The sequence below is a fragment of the Brachionichthys hirsutus genome, unplaced genomic scaffold, assembly GCF_040956055.1.
Source record: "Brachionichthys hirsutus isolate HB-005 unplaced genomic scaffold, CSIRO-AGI_Bhir_v1 contig_923, whole genome shotgun sequence".
NCBI lineage: Eukaryota > Metazoa > Chordata > Actinopteri > Lophiiformes > Brachionichthyidae > Brachionichthys > Brachionichthys hirsutus.
In genome coordinates, this window is record NW_027180593.1 from 4,422 (window position 1) to 22,132 (window position 17,711).

General features: G+C 41.1%; 1 protein-coding gene across 1 annotated transcript in view; it reads left to right on the forward strand.

Moving 5' to 3' along the window:
• Positions 1 to 393: 393 nt before the first annotated feature.
• The window catches only part of LOC137916079 (neurexin-2-like), a 45,578-nt gene continuing 28,260 nt past the window's right edge, over positions 394 to 17,711 (forward strand). Inside the window, exons 1-8 of the mRNA XM_068759199.1 lie at positions 394 to 687; positions 4,275 to 4,436; positions 9,602 to 10,031; positions 10,617 to 11,000; positions 11,671 to 11,874; positions 14,082 to 14,108; positions 16,822 to 16,941; positions 17,023 to 17,404. Coding sequence (XP_068615300.1) covers positions 466 to 687; positions 4,275 to 4,436; positions 9,602 to 10,031; positions 10,617 to 11,000; positions 11,671 to 11,874; positions 14,082 to 14,108; positions 16,822 to 16,941; positions 17,023 to 17,404 — 1,931 coding nt within the window. The 5' untranslated portion in view covers positions 394 to 465. The remainder of the gene's footprint in view (positions 688 to 4,274; positions 4,437 to 9,601; positions 10,032 to 10,616; positions 11,001 to 11,670; positions 11,875 to 14,081; positions 14,109 to 16,821; positions 16,942 to 17,022; positions 17,405 to 17,711) is intronic.

The following is a 17,711-nucleotide window of genomic DNA, read 5'->3' on the forward strand; positions in this document are numbered from 1 at the left end:
GGCACTATTTTCAGTCAAGCTCTTGTGTGCTTGTGAGAAGTAGCAGTAGTGTTTGTGCATCGTACTCAAAATAAATCTCTCTGCGCATGTTCATGGTAATAATGGGATATAATGCCCAGTGTGTCACTCGTGGCGTCATGGCGATCTGTGGGAGAGATTTGGGAGAAGCATCAGGCTTTGCTTTCACAGACCGTTCTTCTAAATGTTTATCACTGTTTGGAACTTACCTGGAATTTGTTACCGATAAGTAGAATAGCCTCAGAGAGTCCTATATACCGGTAGCTACACAGTGAGTCAAAGCGGTGCACATAAAGTACTGTGGAGCAGAAGAGCAAAGCATTAGTGGCTGGAGTGATTATCTAACATATTTCTCCTCCCCTCTTAGGCCAAGAGGAGTCAGTGGCCACATTCAGAGGCAATGAGTTCTTCAGCTACAACCTGTCCCACACTCCCATTCAGAGCAGTATGGATGAGATCACTCTGTCCTTCCGCACCCGTCAGAGGAACGGCCTCCTGCTTCACACGGGTAGATCAGCTGACTACGTCAACCTGTCTCTGAGGAACGGAGCTCTGTGGCTGGTCATCAACCTGGGCTCTGGAGCGTTCGAGGCCTTGGTGGAACCGGCCGGTGGGAAGTTCAACGACAATTTGTGGCATGATGTTCGGGTCACACGCAACCGCCGGCAGGTGAGCGTACGTGTTCTGTGGGCGGCTGCCATGCTTGGCGCTCAGAGAAATGGGAAAGTACATTTTTTTGCAAAACGTGTAGATTCTTTTTTAGCTGTAATTGGAGTAGAAAGCAAGAAAGATCTAAAACGATGCTTGTCGTTATGATAATAATTATGTGTTTCAATTATTATAATTATGTAATTATAGTTAACATACATGAAACTCTTAATCTGTAGTTCTTTTGAATTTTTACTATTTCTGTCCTTTATGAATTCATTTTTTTTTCTTTTTTTTCTAATTTAGGGCAAATATAATTTCTTTTATAATCAGGAATCTTATTTTTCCTCTGGACCCACATGATTACTGTGCAGGTATTTTTACCTCACAGAAAGGAGGCTATATTCATACAACATTATCCACCCAGTATGTGTATTGGACTCTTCAGTTCGGCCCTAAACAGAATAATTAATGCTTTATACCATCGTAGCCTTGCAGCACCATCAAAGAGGTCATGGGGCGTTGAGCTTTTTTACATAATGAATACAGCCATTGCATGTGTCTGATTCTGCACTGTGCTGTACTCCCGCTGAGCCCAACCCTGCCCGAATGTTCCAAGTTCATTAGTTTGGTGCACTGGACAAATCACAGTTCTGAATTCCCCCAACTAATTTATAGACTGTCAGGATGTGTCGTCTGCATTAAATGGTTACCCTGCTGGCAGAACCTCTGTGGCTGCCGTTATTCTACAATTAGTGGCCATCATACAGGGAGATGAGCTCATCTTCCCCACAGATAATTAATAACCCATTCTGTTGGGTTATAGCAACTTTTAAAATCTTTCAAATTTTGTAGGATGACTTGGTCAATTCTAATTGAGCATTTTTTATTTATTTTTGCCATGTATGTAGTTTTGAAAATATTTCCGGTTGACTCAAAAGTGCTATTGTGGGCTGTTACAGTTGTTGGAGATGCTAATATGTTTTGTTTAGTTGTATCCCTTCTCACAATATTCAAACCCAGGGAATTATGCACTTTCATATGCAATGGCTAGAATCAATGTTTTGCTTTGTTGATAATGAAAGACTCCTATTGGTGGAAGCTGATATTGTGCTATCACACAGTGTGATAGCAAGCTTTATCAACATGCATGTGTTACGATTCTATCCACTGTCACAGCCAAGAAAATGAATATTCATTCATATTTTTATATTTCTTTCTCTTTTTTTCGGTGAACTTTGTCAAGGACTTGCCGATGCACCCCCTATAGACCAGTGTCTTTGGTTCTTACTTATTTTTTTAACACAAAGAAAACCTTTGAGCTGCTTTGCCGTGCAATATTCACACCTTAGCTGAGGATTAAAAAAAAATCACACTACCGAGTGCAACAAAGTCCCTGCGGATCATTTCTAACGCAACATTGAAACTGCATGGAAAGTGGCTTCCTGAAGGCAAAAGTAGTCCAAATATTTTTATGGCAAGCAAAATGATAATTTGTTGCATTTCCTTGAACTACACAGTAAGTAAATAAATTAGGCATGTTTCTCCAAAGTGAGCTCACTTGCTTTGCCATGTGAAATGCATTTAAGAATTTCCTTTCTTAAATTAATAATAAATACACTTTGCGTCAAGCCCTCTTTGTCAGCAGCATAATCTGAACCTGCATCTAAAGTTTCATCGTCCTCCACGTCTGCTTCCTTGTCCCGTCTTCCAGAACTGCAGCAGCCTGACGCTCGTAACGTCACTTGTAGTTTCAGTCATGCATTTGATCCCTGTGTAAATTGCTTTCCCCTCAGATAAGTTCACACACCGACATGTTGATAAGAAGAACTGTGAGCTCCATGTGGAAACATTTGGTTTGATCCATTGGTGCTCTTTGAGGTTAGAACTCTCCCTATTACTGGGTAAACTGGCTGGTGTCTGCGTGCTCTCCTGGCCCTTTTTAATGATGTGTTCACCTATTCCTGGGCTGCACAAATGAGCAGACAACACACCATTGTGCACAAACGTTATTTGCCACTGCAAAATAAACAGTAACATAAATAAGTGTTTCTCTTAAATCGGCAGCTTTGAAAAAGCCCTAGAGATGTGCGCCAGCCTGGAGACATGCAGCATGATTCTTATTATGGTGTGTTCTTATTTATTTGTTGCTCATGCTGAATAAGGCACAGACAATAAACGGGCATATTTTGTTGGTGTCCATCCAGTGACATGTTATAATACTCATAAAGAATGTTTTCGATGCTATGGAGTGAAAGAGAATGTTGTTGTCGGAGGTGAAAGGCTTTAGGCTTTCTGAAGTTTTTTGATGTGCAGTAACACACGGTCGAGCCCCATTGCCCTCTGACTAAAGCCACTGTCTGAGATGCTTAAGGTTTCAGCACAAGGTAGTAGAGAGAAATCAATATCTGCCAGTGAGCAGAACGGTGATCCAAGACCAACCTTTAGACCTGACATCTGAACACAGCATGTCAGATCAGCCACGTAGCGAACAAGATGCCAGCTAGACTCACAAAAGTGCGCTGGGCTTTTGAAAAGCCTGAAATGTTGTTGGTTTGTTGTATGAGTGCTTACGGAAGCCAGATGAGGTTTACTGTTCTCGTTTGTGTAGATCTGTTGGGTGTGGTCAATATGGTAGCGGTATAGTCATCTATAGTCAGGTGTTCAAATTACCTCAGTGTCTCCAAAGAGTGGAAGACGTTCCCTTATTATCTGCACAGCCTGTTTGTTTTTATCTCAACATGCTATTAAAGCTGTTGATCGTTATATTGATCATTAAGCATCTATATAATAAAACTAAGTTGTGAATTTTATGGTACGGCTGAGCCTCTGACCTGCATCCGGGTTCTCTTCACTGACATATCGATTTCTGTCTTATGCTTCAGCATCTCAAGCCGTCTCCTCTCCCTCTCATGTGAATTGCGCTGATATTTTCTAATATTTCCTCCATATTGCAATTATCTTGGATCGTTGCAACATTTGGTTGTCATTTTGAACGTGCCTTTCTTCTCCTTCAGTGGACCTGGTCATTTTTTGATCTCTTTTGTGACGTCAACAGGAAATGCAGTCGCAGCGTCGCTGTAGGTCTTCATCAAGTTTTATTTGATCTTTTTCTCACCTACTGAGGTATTGTAAAGAGAGCTGGTGCACCGGTGCAGACTCACATGCTACTTTAACTGTATGCTTATTGTCATGGTAACAGACAATATATTTGTCTTCTTCTATTGCCATATTCAGCAATTTGTATTCTTTGTCTGTGTAAAGATGAGACTGATATGAGAACAATCTTGTTCTTTTGTTTCAAAGAGTGACATGGCTTTCTATCTTAAGTATTTACTCTCTAATTATTCGACTATACTGTAGTATCTATGTTGCTGTGATGTTGACACATGGGTGAAAGGAATATTTATGGTGCACTGATCCCCCCTGCAATCTTCCTAATACTGTATATCTGAGATCAGTGGACCCTTTAAATCTGTTCTTGTAATTTCGTCCAGCTCAGTGGGAATCACAAAATCAAGCATGAAGTAATGAGGCCAGTTCTTTCTGTTGGACTCAAATCTCTCTATGACTTTCCACTTACCCTCCTCCCTTGCTTATTCCACCAGGTGACAATCTTGGTGGACGGGATCCTCACCACCACCGGCTACACTCAGGAGGACTACACCATGCTGGGCTCGGATGACCTCTTCTACATAGGCGGCAGCATAAACACAGCGGACCTGCCAGGCTCTCCAGTCAGCAACAACTTTGTTGGCTGTCTGAAAGACGTGAGTACAGTAGAGTATTTGAAATACTATCCTACCCTCATTAGATAGCACTACTGCTATCTATAAGCAGGGTTTGCTCTGCATATAGAAAATCAGTCTTCACATTGATATTGATTCTGCTGCTCGAGGATATTTGAAGGAGAAGGATTCACCTGAGCGGCTACACTCTGCAGCGTATATGCATTTATAGATTCCTGCAGGAATCCCTTGGGAGCCGAGCGCCAATATCCACAAGGAAGAGAAGCCTCTTCTTGTGCTCGTTCCTGAAACAAACACTAAACTCCGTTTTCATCACCGTGGCCACATTTTCTTTGTGGCTTTTTTAACTCTGGCTTGTTTCTGTCACATTAATTAACTAGAGAAAGCCAGTTAAGATCATGTCCTCAGCAGTGGAGTTAGCAGTCAAATCGATGACCTGTGGGTTAATGCTCAGCTTTAGCCTATCCTTGCAAGTCTTTAACGAAATGAGCAATCTGGTACAAAACACACAAGGTGGTCTGTGCAATGACGATGAGATAAATGCTTTCTCTAAATATTTGGAAGTGACACGAAACCGTGTAGCAGAATGTTCTATTTGTGTAGTTGGTGACAATAACAAACTCAAACAACCAAATTGTATGTGTCAGGAACGCTTAACTTCAAGGGATATAATTGATGTACTCCATAAATTCTGATAAGCTGTTATTAAGCTCTGCTCTTGATCCCCGTTTTTCCAGTTTCATGGGATTCCCTTTGGGGTACCACGTACCGAGAGCAAAGCAGACTCTGCACAAAATGCCAAAGCAAATAAAGTATAACTTGGCTAAGCTAATAGCAGCAGCATCAGTTGCTTATAGAGACTGTTACATCATATTATTAGAATTAAATTGATTGCTTATTTGAATATTGATGAAGATGGTGTGGGTGACTTCAGCATTCTGCCAAAACTTACTTGAAAGATCTCACTTTACAGTTTGAAATGTTCTCACTGGAAGCCAATCAAAAATAAGTGGTTTATCCTGCCAAATCTAATAAAGCCACGAAGCGGTATCTGTGTTGAAGAAGGGAAATCTTCAATGCTGCTGTATTTGAGCAGACAAGTAAATCTGTGTTTCAAAGTATATTCCCATGACACGTAAATAAAAACAGTTCTACATTTAAGATTTGTCTCTGGGCTGGGCTCTGAGGATAACAGTGCTGGCTGCTCAGCCTGTTGTTCACCACTTTGGACCAGACAAATGTTTCCCCAACAACCATTGGATAGATTGCAATAAAATCTGGGCAGGCATTTGTGGTTCCCCAAAGGATGTGTTAGGTTCAGTTCAGAGTTGGTGCATAAAATCCAGATGGCGGAAGAAAGTCAAAGAAGTTCAGGGAATTATTGGCATTAAGTGTGAACTTGGAGGCAAGCGTCCAAAACCGATGAGCTGTCCGAAAACAGACAAATCATTTATTCTCAAGGAATCCAAAAACAGCAGAAACCAAGTTGCAGAGTAAACAACCCAAAAGCACGCCAGAACAGCAACAAACACAAATGTTTTCAGGCAGAAAATTGATAGAATGACATGAAGGTGTGATCAATCAGGATGATTAACTTGCAAATACCATGAAATCACAAACCAAACGTGACGCATGTTGCCATGAGCCTTGCAGACGCCGCCCAACGTTTCCTCAGATGTTTCTATGACATGGATGCGGTGACTCAAATGATTTCCGTGAAAAGCCTTCATCGGTATTTTCCTGGATGATTTTACAGATAATCTGTGTCCCCCAGAGGATGATTTCTAATCATTTTGATCATCTCTCGATTTCAATGCCAAACCATCATCAGGCTGACCTGATCAATACGTTGCTTTATGACTAAATCCCAGCATTGCCATCAACTTGAGCTGCATTTTGTGTTTATGTAAATGTTCAAGCAGTCAACATTAGCATGTATAGCACTAACGGAACGGTGCATTTACATAACGACTCTGTCATTTGAATAAGCTCAAGTGAAAATGATATGTTATTTATAGGCAAACTATTGTCCCAGCACTGCTGGCAGTACTGCAGCCTCCGCTCTGTGGGTGATGGAGCTGGAGTTGTTGCTTAGCCCTACTTCTGCTGCGTATAAATGCATCCTAAAGATAGTATGACAAACCTGAAAAGTCCCCGTAATGAGAGTGAGCAGAAGCAGAGCTGATCAAATGGGATCAACCCACGAGGAAATCCAGGATCTTGGTTCAGAGACATGTAAGACCAAGCCAAAGCTTGGATATGAATTCTAGTGATGGCCTCGAGCTGGAGTATTCAAGGGAAACCGCATGAGATGAGGTGAGTCAACGATCCGCCTCTAATGAGGTCTGAACAGTTAAATGCCTACAAAATACGATGGGCCTGCGCTTTATGCCAGACTGAAGAAGAATGATTACTTCACATTTTTATTAGTGCAATAAATTTATTTTAACTTGTTTTCAATCCATAGTGTTTATGGACTGAAAATGATTTGTTTGCAATGCACAGGAGAACAAACTAGTAGGACAGTTTCAGGCTGAACAGGCTGGAGGCAGAAATTTATGAAAGGAATCAAAAATCACAACTTACAGTCACTTATTGGGAAAATCAATTCTATCCTCTCCTGTTGGCAGCAAACATGTAACACACAATATAATATTGGTTGATTTATTGACTGCTATCGAAAGAATAGCAGCATCAGTTGTGCCTGAACATCCTATGCTAATACCTGCAAGGATGATTTGTTTAATATGATCTTTCAGGGACTTTCTTTTCCATCTCATCAGAAGTGTTTCGTTCACAGCCTCCATGCACTCCTTCACTATCCCCCCAACTGTATTTTTGCAGTTTTTACACTGTATTTCCTTTAGACTCCATGTTTATTTCCAGTGAGGTAGTGACAGAGCTGTGCTGTGAGCTAGTGACAGAGAATCTGTGTAGGTCGCCCATACGGGGCTTCGACCTCATTTCTTTTCTGCCTCGGTATCTCAGATTTCTGCAGATAGGTTTATCCAGTGTCTGTGTCCAGCTTTATGATGCTGATTAATGAGTTGTTCTACTTTTAACAATACAGAAGATGTTTTTTTTTTTTACTAACACAACCGTAAATCTGTGCCTCACTTTTGTTTTGCTGGTTGCATATGCTACAACTAATAGCACATGTTAGTCACCTGTATTTGCAGCCTATAGCAGCATTAGGACCCAGCTGGCTGCAGCATGCCCATTTAAAATCCCTTTGATTGATTAGCTAAAAATAGAATATCTGTACTTTGTCATCAAAAAGGATATGTAGTCTGGATAGACGCCTTTTGTGGTCTGGATGTAGCTCCAATTCTACTAATTGGCGACCCCTGGCATGGAAAAACAAAGCTGTGTAGAAATCACATAAAAAAATATTTAGTGATGATGAAAATAGTAAAATATTTGGCAAGATAGCCGTCTCACTGTTTTGAATGTATAGAGGTTAAGTCATCGCTAGCGTAAGTTCATGTTATAAATGATCATGCGTGTTGGTGCTGTGGGGTAGATGCCATCAGGTTCGTCAAATACGGGAAAAATAATGGCCCCTTTCAGACAAATGTCTCGTCAACAACAACTAGCAGGCAGAGATGAATCTGTCTTTGAAGTCATCGGTTTCGTATGTTTGCCCACAGGATATCCCGCACTGCATCATTAGGTTTCTTTGAAAGATTGTGCCAAATGTGGCCATGAATAATATGCCCCACAGCTGCTAACAGCAGAGAAGGTCTTCATTCTCCGACTGCCATTATTCTTCACAAGACATGAAAGCTTTGTCATCCGACACCACAGGACCTTTCTGTGTGTTTTGGAATGCTTGATATTCTGCATCTCGAACCACAAATTGGTGATATGAGATTTCACTTCCTGCATTGTCCCTTTGCTTACATATGGAGACACAGCAGAGACCATGGCGTACCTTTTTGTAGCCATCAGTGCATTTCTTGTTAAATGTAGCATTACTGGCTATAAGAAAATGTCTACATATAACTGCTTGTGCAGTATTCTCGCTTTATATAAATGTTTTACCGCTGTGACTGTTTTGATTGTGCATCTTCCCTTTATTAACTGTCTATTACACCCATTTCTCAATGGTCAGTTTCACCATTGCACAGAGCACGGAGGCAGTGTGAAGTGTGATCTCGACTCAACCCCCCCCCCCCCCCCCCCCCCAGCTCAGCTGTTAGTCCTCTGTGCAGTGTCGCATATCACCTCAGGCAGTGACTGGTTGCAGAGTAGTGTGGCAGATAATAGTGACCTCCGGGTGAGTTGCAGCTGATGCAAAATGAGACAAGGGTTGCTGTTTCAGGCTGTGCATAATGAACAATGCAAATATCAGAGCAGGAAATAATATAACAGCAACCAAATAAAGAAGCTCACAGAAAGAAGCATTCAGTTCAAACAGTGTATTGATTATTTTATTTTTAGTGGAAGCTATAATCTTTTAAAATGTTTCTATATTTTCAGATTAATTTGAAATACCAAATAGCAATTTTTCAAGCATGCAGACGGGTCCATTTTTTCTTTTTTGCTGCCACTGCATCAAATGTTCAGTAGTGGAAATTAATACTAAAGATTATTCCCATTTATATTTATTAAATTAACTTCTTTTATTGTGATATTATGCTCTGTGCTTGGAAAGAGTTAAAGCCACCTCTGTCCTACCTATGTTATTCAGCATCAAGACACAATTGCTGGTCTTTTTGTCGATGCTCTGAATTTAAGATTATTCTTCTGTGCATTCATTGGTGACTCAGTCAAATTTCTATTTACTGTATCTTAAAAAGCATTTTGACTTGCTGCCTTCTTTCCTTGGTTAAAAAATGTATATAGTAGTCAATAAAGAATTTGCTTTCACTTCTAAACCAGTAAAATTCTATGTTTTCTGCTCTACATGCTTCCTTTATTGCTGCAGGGATACACAGTAGTGAAGAAAAATAAAATGGAAAATCATTGATTTCCTTTGTTTGATTGTGAATGCAACGAGTACTTTGACATTCACATAATCAAAAGAGGTAGTTTAGTGACACAACTAAAGGAAAAAGTTCAGCTCCTGTGTTTATCTTCTTTTTTTTACTTCTACTCTTTATTGGTAAATATTTTTCAATCTTTGCAATAAATGTATTACTCTCTCGAACTGTCACCTCACTGCCACGTCTCTCATTTATTAGGTGGTCTACAAGAATAACGAGTTTAGACTGGAACTGTCTCGGCTGGCTGAACAGCAAGACCCAACAATCAGTATCCATGGCGACCTGATATTCAGCTGTGAGAACGTGGAAGCCCTGGAGCCGGTCACCTTCGACACACCGTCTGCCTACTTGACACTTCCTCGTTGGAACGCAAAGAAGACAGGCGCCATATCGTTTGACTTCCGCACCTCGGAGCCCAACGGACTGTTGTTGTTTAGTCATGGAAGTTTGCAGGGTACGCAGCTGGACAGGAAGCCCAGGGCCGACTTCTTTGCCATAGAGCTGCTGGACGGATTTCTCTTCCTGGTCATGGATATGGGCTCTGGGAGCATCAAGATGAAAGCCAGTAAAAAGAGACTGGATGGCGGCGAGTGGTGCCACGTGGACTTCCAGAGGCGAGGGCGCGACGGTAAGAGAAATGTATATTTATGAAGTTAGAGAAACCCTTAAACCCACTTGAAGCTGTGGAGAGGAGACTTTGGCCAGCATGGCATGCTTTCACATTTTCTTCAGTGCAGCAAAACATTCAGGCATATTGGCTTTTAATTACGGTGTTATAATTAGTTGCTATAAACTATGGATGGCATTTTGAAATCTCTAATAAGCCATTTCAAAATTGCCCAATTATACAGTGGCCTACGTCAAGTTAGGTTTTATTAGTGCTGAATAAATGTCGTTTTGCCTATTTAGTATGGTAGATGTGAAAATTCTCAATGCTTCCATTTAACTAAACTTCCTTCTCAGGAAAAAATACTCATTTATAAATCTCCGCCATTCCAAAGCAGGTTTTCATTGTAGCCTCTGCTTTCACTCAAGTCCAAGGAAATGGCAGCGCAGTTTGTTGCTCCAGTAAGCAACTCCAGTCTTACAGCTTGTTCTCTCCTCTCACTAAGCACACACACACAAATCGCCACACACATGCACCTGTCGATATTTTCTTGAACAAACACCAGTACGAATGGAAGCACAAGATGACTCACTGCCTCGCCTTTAGGCTTCATCTCCGTGAACAGCCAGAGCATCCCCTTTTCCGCTAATGAAGGCAGCGAGATCCTCGACCTCGACGGGGACATGTATCTTGGAGGATTACCCGAGGATCGTCAAGACCTCATGCTTCCCCCCGAGGTGTGGACGGCGTCTCTCAGCTTAGGCTACGTGGGCTGCGTGAGGGACCTCTTCATTGACGGGCAAAGCCGTAACCTGTGGAGGCTGGCGGAGTTTCAGAGCGCCACAGGTGTCAGTAGCTTCTGCACCAGAGAGACTCATGTCAGGTGCACCAGAGACACGTGTGCCAACGGCGCACAGTGCAGGGAGGGTTGGAACCGCCATGTTTGCGACTGCAACGGTACCGGTTACCTCGGTCCCAGCTGTGAAAAAGGTAAGACTCTGAGAGGTATGGTCAAGAATAGGAAGGATAAGTCATTTTCAAATGCTGCTGAAAAGCTTTTAACACACTTGGGCTTGTGTTTTATTTATTAGCTTACCTCTGGAAGTGCAGCAAAGTGCCTGGACAGATATAGATACAAAGAAATGTCATTACCAGACCTTCCTCCTCATGCTTGCAAAACAATAATAGTTTCATTTGAAATTGCAGCGTGATCATCCTCATATCACAGTTGGCGCTCCATTTATGAGGGGTTTTTTTTTTTATCATGAGGGTGCCAGTGCTATAAGTGTTTTATTAGCAATGCAGTGCTATAGAGTAATTCAGCTTGAATCACTCTGCATTCAACACGCAGATGGTTTTCTCAGAGGCTAAATGATATGAATCCTGGGGCAGCTAATCGTAGGAGGATGTAGGAAAATTCCCCTCATATTGCAGTATGAAGGAAATATTATTGCTGCAGCGGTCGTAAGCTCCAGGCTTTTTCTGCCATCTGGTGCAAATGTTGAAAACTGCTATCTAAAACAAAATCATGCAGCACCTGAGATAATTTTGAATAAAGCTTGGTTTCGATTTCCTAAATGCCCCATTTTGTTTTAACGTCGTGTTGTGATTCCTTCTGGGCGCACTGCTCTCTAACTTCTCCTCTTCTTGAAATCGGTAGAGGCCACCACGGTGAGTTTTGACGGCAGCATGTATCTGAAGGTGGTGCTGCCGAGGACGATGCACACAGAGGCCGAGGATGTGTCCCTACGCTTCATGTCCCAGAGGGCTTATGGACTGCTGATGGCCACCACCTCGCAGCAGTCAGCTGATACCCTGCGCCTGGAGTTGGACGGAGGCAGAGTGAAACTCACTGTGAACTTGGGTAATGCTGCTGAGGCACATGCGGGCAGATATTAGCGGTTGAGCTTTAGGACGAGGTGTTGGCCAGCCAGTTTTCATACGAGTTTTGTCTCTGCCATTCTCATCTTCATACACATAAACTGCAATTGCTTAAAAAGATAAATCCTCAATCAGGTCTGCTGCTGGAAAATCGTGCATTCTGTTATGAAATTAATTAATGGAAGATAAACTTTCAAATTACGATGTTTCGAATGTAATTAAGATCCTTTTCAACAGTCATACATACATCCACTTTCTTGTAGATGAGATATATTTCTATATTTTTCCTTGGCATATATATTTTACCTATACCAGTAAATATATATATCAGGAATTTCCCTTTGGGATTTATAAAGTATTCTGAATCTGAATCTGAATTTAAAATGGCTTCTCGCTCCCTTTCCTAATTTAAATGTCGCTTCTTCTTTTTTTTCATTTAAAATTCAAAGCACTGTTAAAAATGTTGTTGCTATAGTTAGTGTACAAATTAAATTAAATCGTATCTTATCAAAATGTATTTGATGGGTTACAAGTTATGATAGAGTGTAAAACCGAACATATCAAGAATACTGGGTCTAGACTCTTACATGTTTAAAAATTTAAAGGCTTAATGCCTTTTTAAGCAACTGCTGGAGTGTATATCCTGCCCTCCCTCTCTCTCCATCTGTCTCTTTCTCAGTTCATCCACCGGTCAGGTCCCCTCTGACCATCTCGGCTCTTTCAGCCCTTCAATGACTTGTCTGCAGTTCAAGGAGAAGGCAGCCAGAGACCACATCCATCACTACGATGACATGTTACCACTTAGTCTGCTCACACTGGAGATATTTAGATTCTCTTCACTGAACACAAGGTGCTAGTTATAGACACACCTACCGACAGACAGACAGACAGACATACGCGCGCACACACACACAAACACAAGAAAGTCACTCTGGTCTCTGGATGTCTGTATCCACTGCTCTGTGATGGTTGACAGCTTGAGAGCACGCCTCAGCCACATAGTTTACACCGATATGTTCACGGGCAGTTGGATAAATCAGTTTCAAAAACCAGATCATGTAAAATGATGAGTGGTACAAAATTATTTATATTGAAAATTGATTTTATTTGTGGTGTACAGAAGAGCATTACATATGTGGTTTGGGGGTTTTTTTGTCGGTGTAAGGCTCATCATGGCTGCAGGTTGTGCAAATCGCTCTTTTCCTCCGTATTTGACCTGGTAAATGTTTCACGATCAGGTCAGTAGTTTGAGTTTAAGAGGGAAGCTGGAGGTTTGGGCTTCAGTGTGGAGCTACACTGGTATACTGTTGTACGTTTTAATAAACAGCATCCCATCGACATTCAGTCAGATTTATTGGTCACAATAATATTAGCATCACGGACCTGGTTATGGCTGCACTCTGAATGTCTTTGGCAGAAAAAGCCCTTTTTCAGGCCACAGATTCTTCCAGCAAGCTCATTTCAGATCTCATCTCAAGAATTTCTCTATTTAGCTATCTGTAAAAGTTCCTCAAAATACCTAAATTTATAATTACCGCTTTAAAAATGAGGAAAACAAACTGATCACGTGATTTAGATCTTGAACAATCTCGTGACATCTGATACTTGAGTTGGAACCGCAGATATACATAAGTCGCACGTGAGTATAAATCGCAGGATGAGACAAACTATGAAAACCTTTTTTTGTTTATAGTCCGGAAAATACAGTATTTTTCTGTATCAAATGTCTGTATCCTCAACCACATCTCACTCAGGCTCCAGTTTTTTAATCTGCTTTAGATATTTTTTCTCAGTTGTTCATTTTTCAGCAAATTGGAAAGAAATGCCCACATACCACTAAATGTATCCATTATGGTCATATTAATTTGCTGATACTGAATTTAAGAGACTGTATGAAGTTACCAGTGCACCTCTACTTCTGTGGTCAATAAAACCTTTATTGATCCTAAATTTAATCTGCAGCATTGCCAGACACATGCCGAGTTTCTCCCTTTACTCGTTATTCCTTTTTCTATGTACACCAATGGAGGAAAGGGCTGGTTTAGACTCTCAAGGCTGTCCCCGGGTGGTGGGCTCTGAAAAGCACTGAAATGTCTGCAGAATGTACCTTGAAGGATGTGAAATATTCTCCTCTTTTTAACTGTTTTTTTTTCTTTTTTAATCTCACCATCTCACTCTCTCTCTCACCAGATTGTATCAGGATAGACTGTAATCTCAGTAAGTGTCCCCTATGATTATTTTCTGTACCATACTTTAGAAAGTATGCACTGTGTTCTAATCGATTCATTTATTCTGGTTTACTATTGCGGTAATTCTACTCACACGCACCCTTACAAACGCAGAACAGGGATGAGACTTCACATGGAACAGATAAATGCTCTTCTCTGATATTGATCATTTAATACAGACAAGACTTATGGCTTTAATAATTATAACTATAATCGAGTGCTGATTGAAAGCCTGTTTCCACCCCTCATATATTATTCATGAATTCTTCAAAAATAAAAACTATTTCCATTCACTTTCTCAAGGTTTTGCAGAGCATGATGAATCTGTCATTATATTGTGTTCATGCTCACCAGAAGGGATGAAAGGAAACTCTTTGCAATCCTCTTTGTATTCCAAATCAGAATTCATATTTAGGCATTTATATATATATACACAACACAATCACCAGTAATCTATGCTGTCACAGTGTATTTACCTCACTTTTTATTCTAACCATTATCTTGAATGGGTTACTCTATATCTCTGTCATCAAGGTGAGTGGTGTGCATGTGCATTCATGGGGGTGTGGATGTTGGGAGGAAGTGTGCACGTGGGCTACAGTCTGGAAACCTGCAGGAGAGACATGTATTGACATTCATGCCATAGTTTATCACACTTAAAAGAAAGTAAAATATGCAGGGAAATATTCATATGCAAATAGCAAAGCTGTATATGAAAAAGTGTGGCTGTTATTTCCCTTATTCTATAGCTGTTGCAGAGATTGCAGTCTCTACCAGCAGATGGCATTGTACTATCATGAATTGTCTGTAGAAAAACGTGAGCATCTCTGTATGCACAGTAGTCCCTACAGATCCGTCATACTGTATGTGTACGCTCAACTAAAAGGAGCTTGATGCTGCAGATGTGATGATGGATTCATTTTTTTTATTGAGCCAAATATGTATTTGCAAAAACTACATTTCTCAACATTTTAGTGTCTGAGCATTAGATAGAATTATACACAGTACCATAGACGCATTATGATTTTTAAGTATCATCATTTGACAGCCTTCAGGTGTTAGTTTACAGCTTATTCACTCGATGAAGAAGCCTGATTCCTCATGTAAGGGATCATGCATGTGTTGCATTTTTAGAGCCAGTCCTCCTGAAGCAGCTGCTAGGAAGCTGTCAGTGGGAGGGTAAGACTTATAATAACAAATGTTCTAATGCTCTTGATGAATTATCTGGAATCTGGGGTATAACACTACGCTACCTGCATTTGAAACGAGGTATTTGTTTGACAAAATCAAAGCATGCTTTGATTTTCGCACACACCCGGCGTATAAAGTCTCAGCTCACTCATGATACTTTCCCCTGTAATTGCAACATGCGTTTGAAGATATCCTTGTTTGAAAATATGAATCAAATTCAGCCTTAAATGAGGATCTGACTGGACTCGGTAGACCCTGCACTTCTGCTGCATGTTCAGAAGTCTCTTAGAAATAAACCTACAATTCAAAGGGTTTACCGCCAGATGTTTAAGTGACCCTGCCTCTCGCCCATTGACTGCTGGGATTGGCTCCAGCTTGGCCCGCGACCCGATAGCGGAATAAGCGGTTAGAAAATGATATGAAATGATATGTTTAAGTGAAAACTTAATCTCCAACCGTTTACCCACAGCAGTATTAGAAATCATAGTCACTGATTATATGAATTTGTGTCCATTTCTATTTACTTGGGCTCATTATTAGCAAGTACGCAAGTCTCGAGTCTTTCCAAGTCAATACTGACCCATCCCAACTTGTAACTTTGCGGTTTGAGTCCTTTAAAAGGTCAGGGTTGTTTTAAAAGCCCTTTGTAATCATATCGATTTATCTGTCTGAGTCCTTGTTGTCCTCGACTTTCAGGGTTAATTTACAGGGAACCGACTTCCCATTTTCAAGTATCTTACAAGAAAATGCAAAAGAAAAAAAAAAGAAATACAGAAGATTAAACTATATAACCCAATATGATAAAGCACAAGGCATTGCTTCATTTCAATCTCAGATAATTCACTTTATTTTCCCTTTCTTTCAAATGCTTAGCAGGTAATGGTGGAACGCTCCTTTGAGAAGCACAGGGAAGATGAACAGTTGCAACTATCCAGCATTATTCTTTCTTTATTCTGGTGGATAATGGCAGGTATCATACAGTTTGTCATATGCGGCTCTGGACACAGTCTCCAGTCGCAGTTTAATTTCCCCGAGGAGAAACAGCAAAGTGTTTGAAAACCAGTTGATGTTTTTCATTTATTGTCCTCTGTACATCTCTTGTAATTCTCCTCCACCCTGAACTCAATTAGACAGACAAACCCCTAAAGGCACTCAGCTTAGGCAAGGCATGGCCAATTAGTTTCCTTAGCGATGCCAGAACTCCTTTGAACCGCCGTGTTGGCATGTTGCATTGGCACTGATTCAGAGTGACGGTGCTGCAGCGGCAGGCTCGTGCACTGTGACCTAATTTGGAGCCAGTAAGAAAAAGGCTTGAGAGTCGTGACGAAATTCAGAAACATAAAGCTGCATATTTGGTTAACCGGTTAAATGTGGTGAAATGTTGGTTGCACTGTGTGTAAGTGAACAATCCTATGTACCCTGAGCAGAGACAGCTTGTTCTGCTGAGAGCAGGAATATCGCATGCTGTGCTGATGTGGTATGATTGTCACTTGACGCTTTCCTCATCTTAGGCAAGGGACCAGAGGTTCTCCTGGTAGGCGAAAAGCTGAATGACAACGAGTGGCACTCTGTGAAAGTCCTGCGGCGAGGGAAGAATTTGCAGCTCTCTGTGGACAATGTGACCATTGAAGGTATAGCAGAAATGAAGGACCTTTGCTTCAAAGACAAGCTGAGTGGCATTTGTTATTTCAGCTGTATGATTTGTTCCATAGGTCACATGACTGGCGCTCACACCCGCCTGGAGTTCAATAACATCGAGACAGGGATCATGACAGAGCGACGCTTCATTTCTGTGGTGCCCTCCAACTTCATAGGCCATCTGCAAGAGCTCTCCGTCAACGGGATGCTCTACCTGGACCAGTGCAAAAACGGAGACATCTCCTACTGCGAGCTAAACGCTCGTTTCGGCATGAGGCACATTGTAGCCAATCCTGTGACCTTTTTAACTCAGGCAAGCTACTTGGCCTTCTCCACCTTGCAGGCCTATGCTTCCATGCACCTCTTTTTCCAGTTCAAGACCACCAGCCCTGACGGCCTGATACTTTACAACTCCGGAGACGGCAGTGATTTCATCGTCGTGGAGCTGGTCAAAGGGTAAGAATGCTAGGAGTGAAATTGAATCCATATATGGGACTTGAGCTGGGGAGCGAAAAAGGTTATTGAAGAGGTGAACAAATTATTGTGCAATTTATTTTTCATTTGCACAGTACTATCTTTTAGTGCAGCAATATTCATGTTGTAAAACTGAAGCCATAATATTTTTTATTTTTTTATTTTATTAAAGTAACCAATCATGATTCATAATTTGAGTTTGAGGCACTGTAGAGGGACCCAAAATAATTTTAAAATCAATTGATCGTCATAAATAATTTAGTGAAAGGGGGGGGGGGGGGGGGGGTAG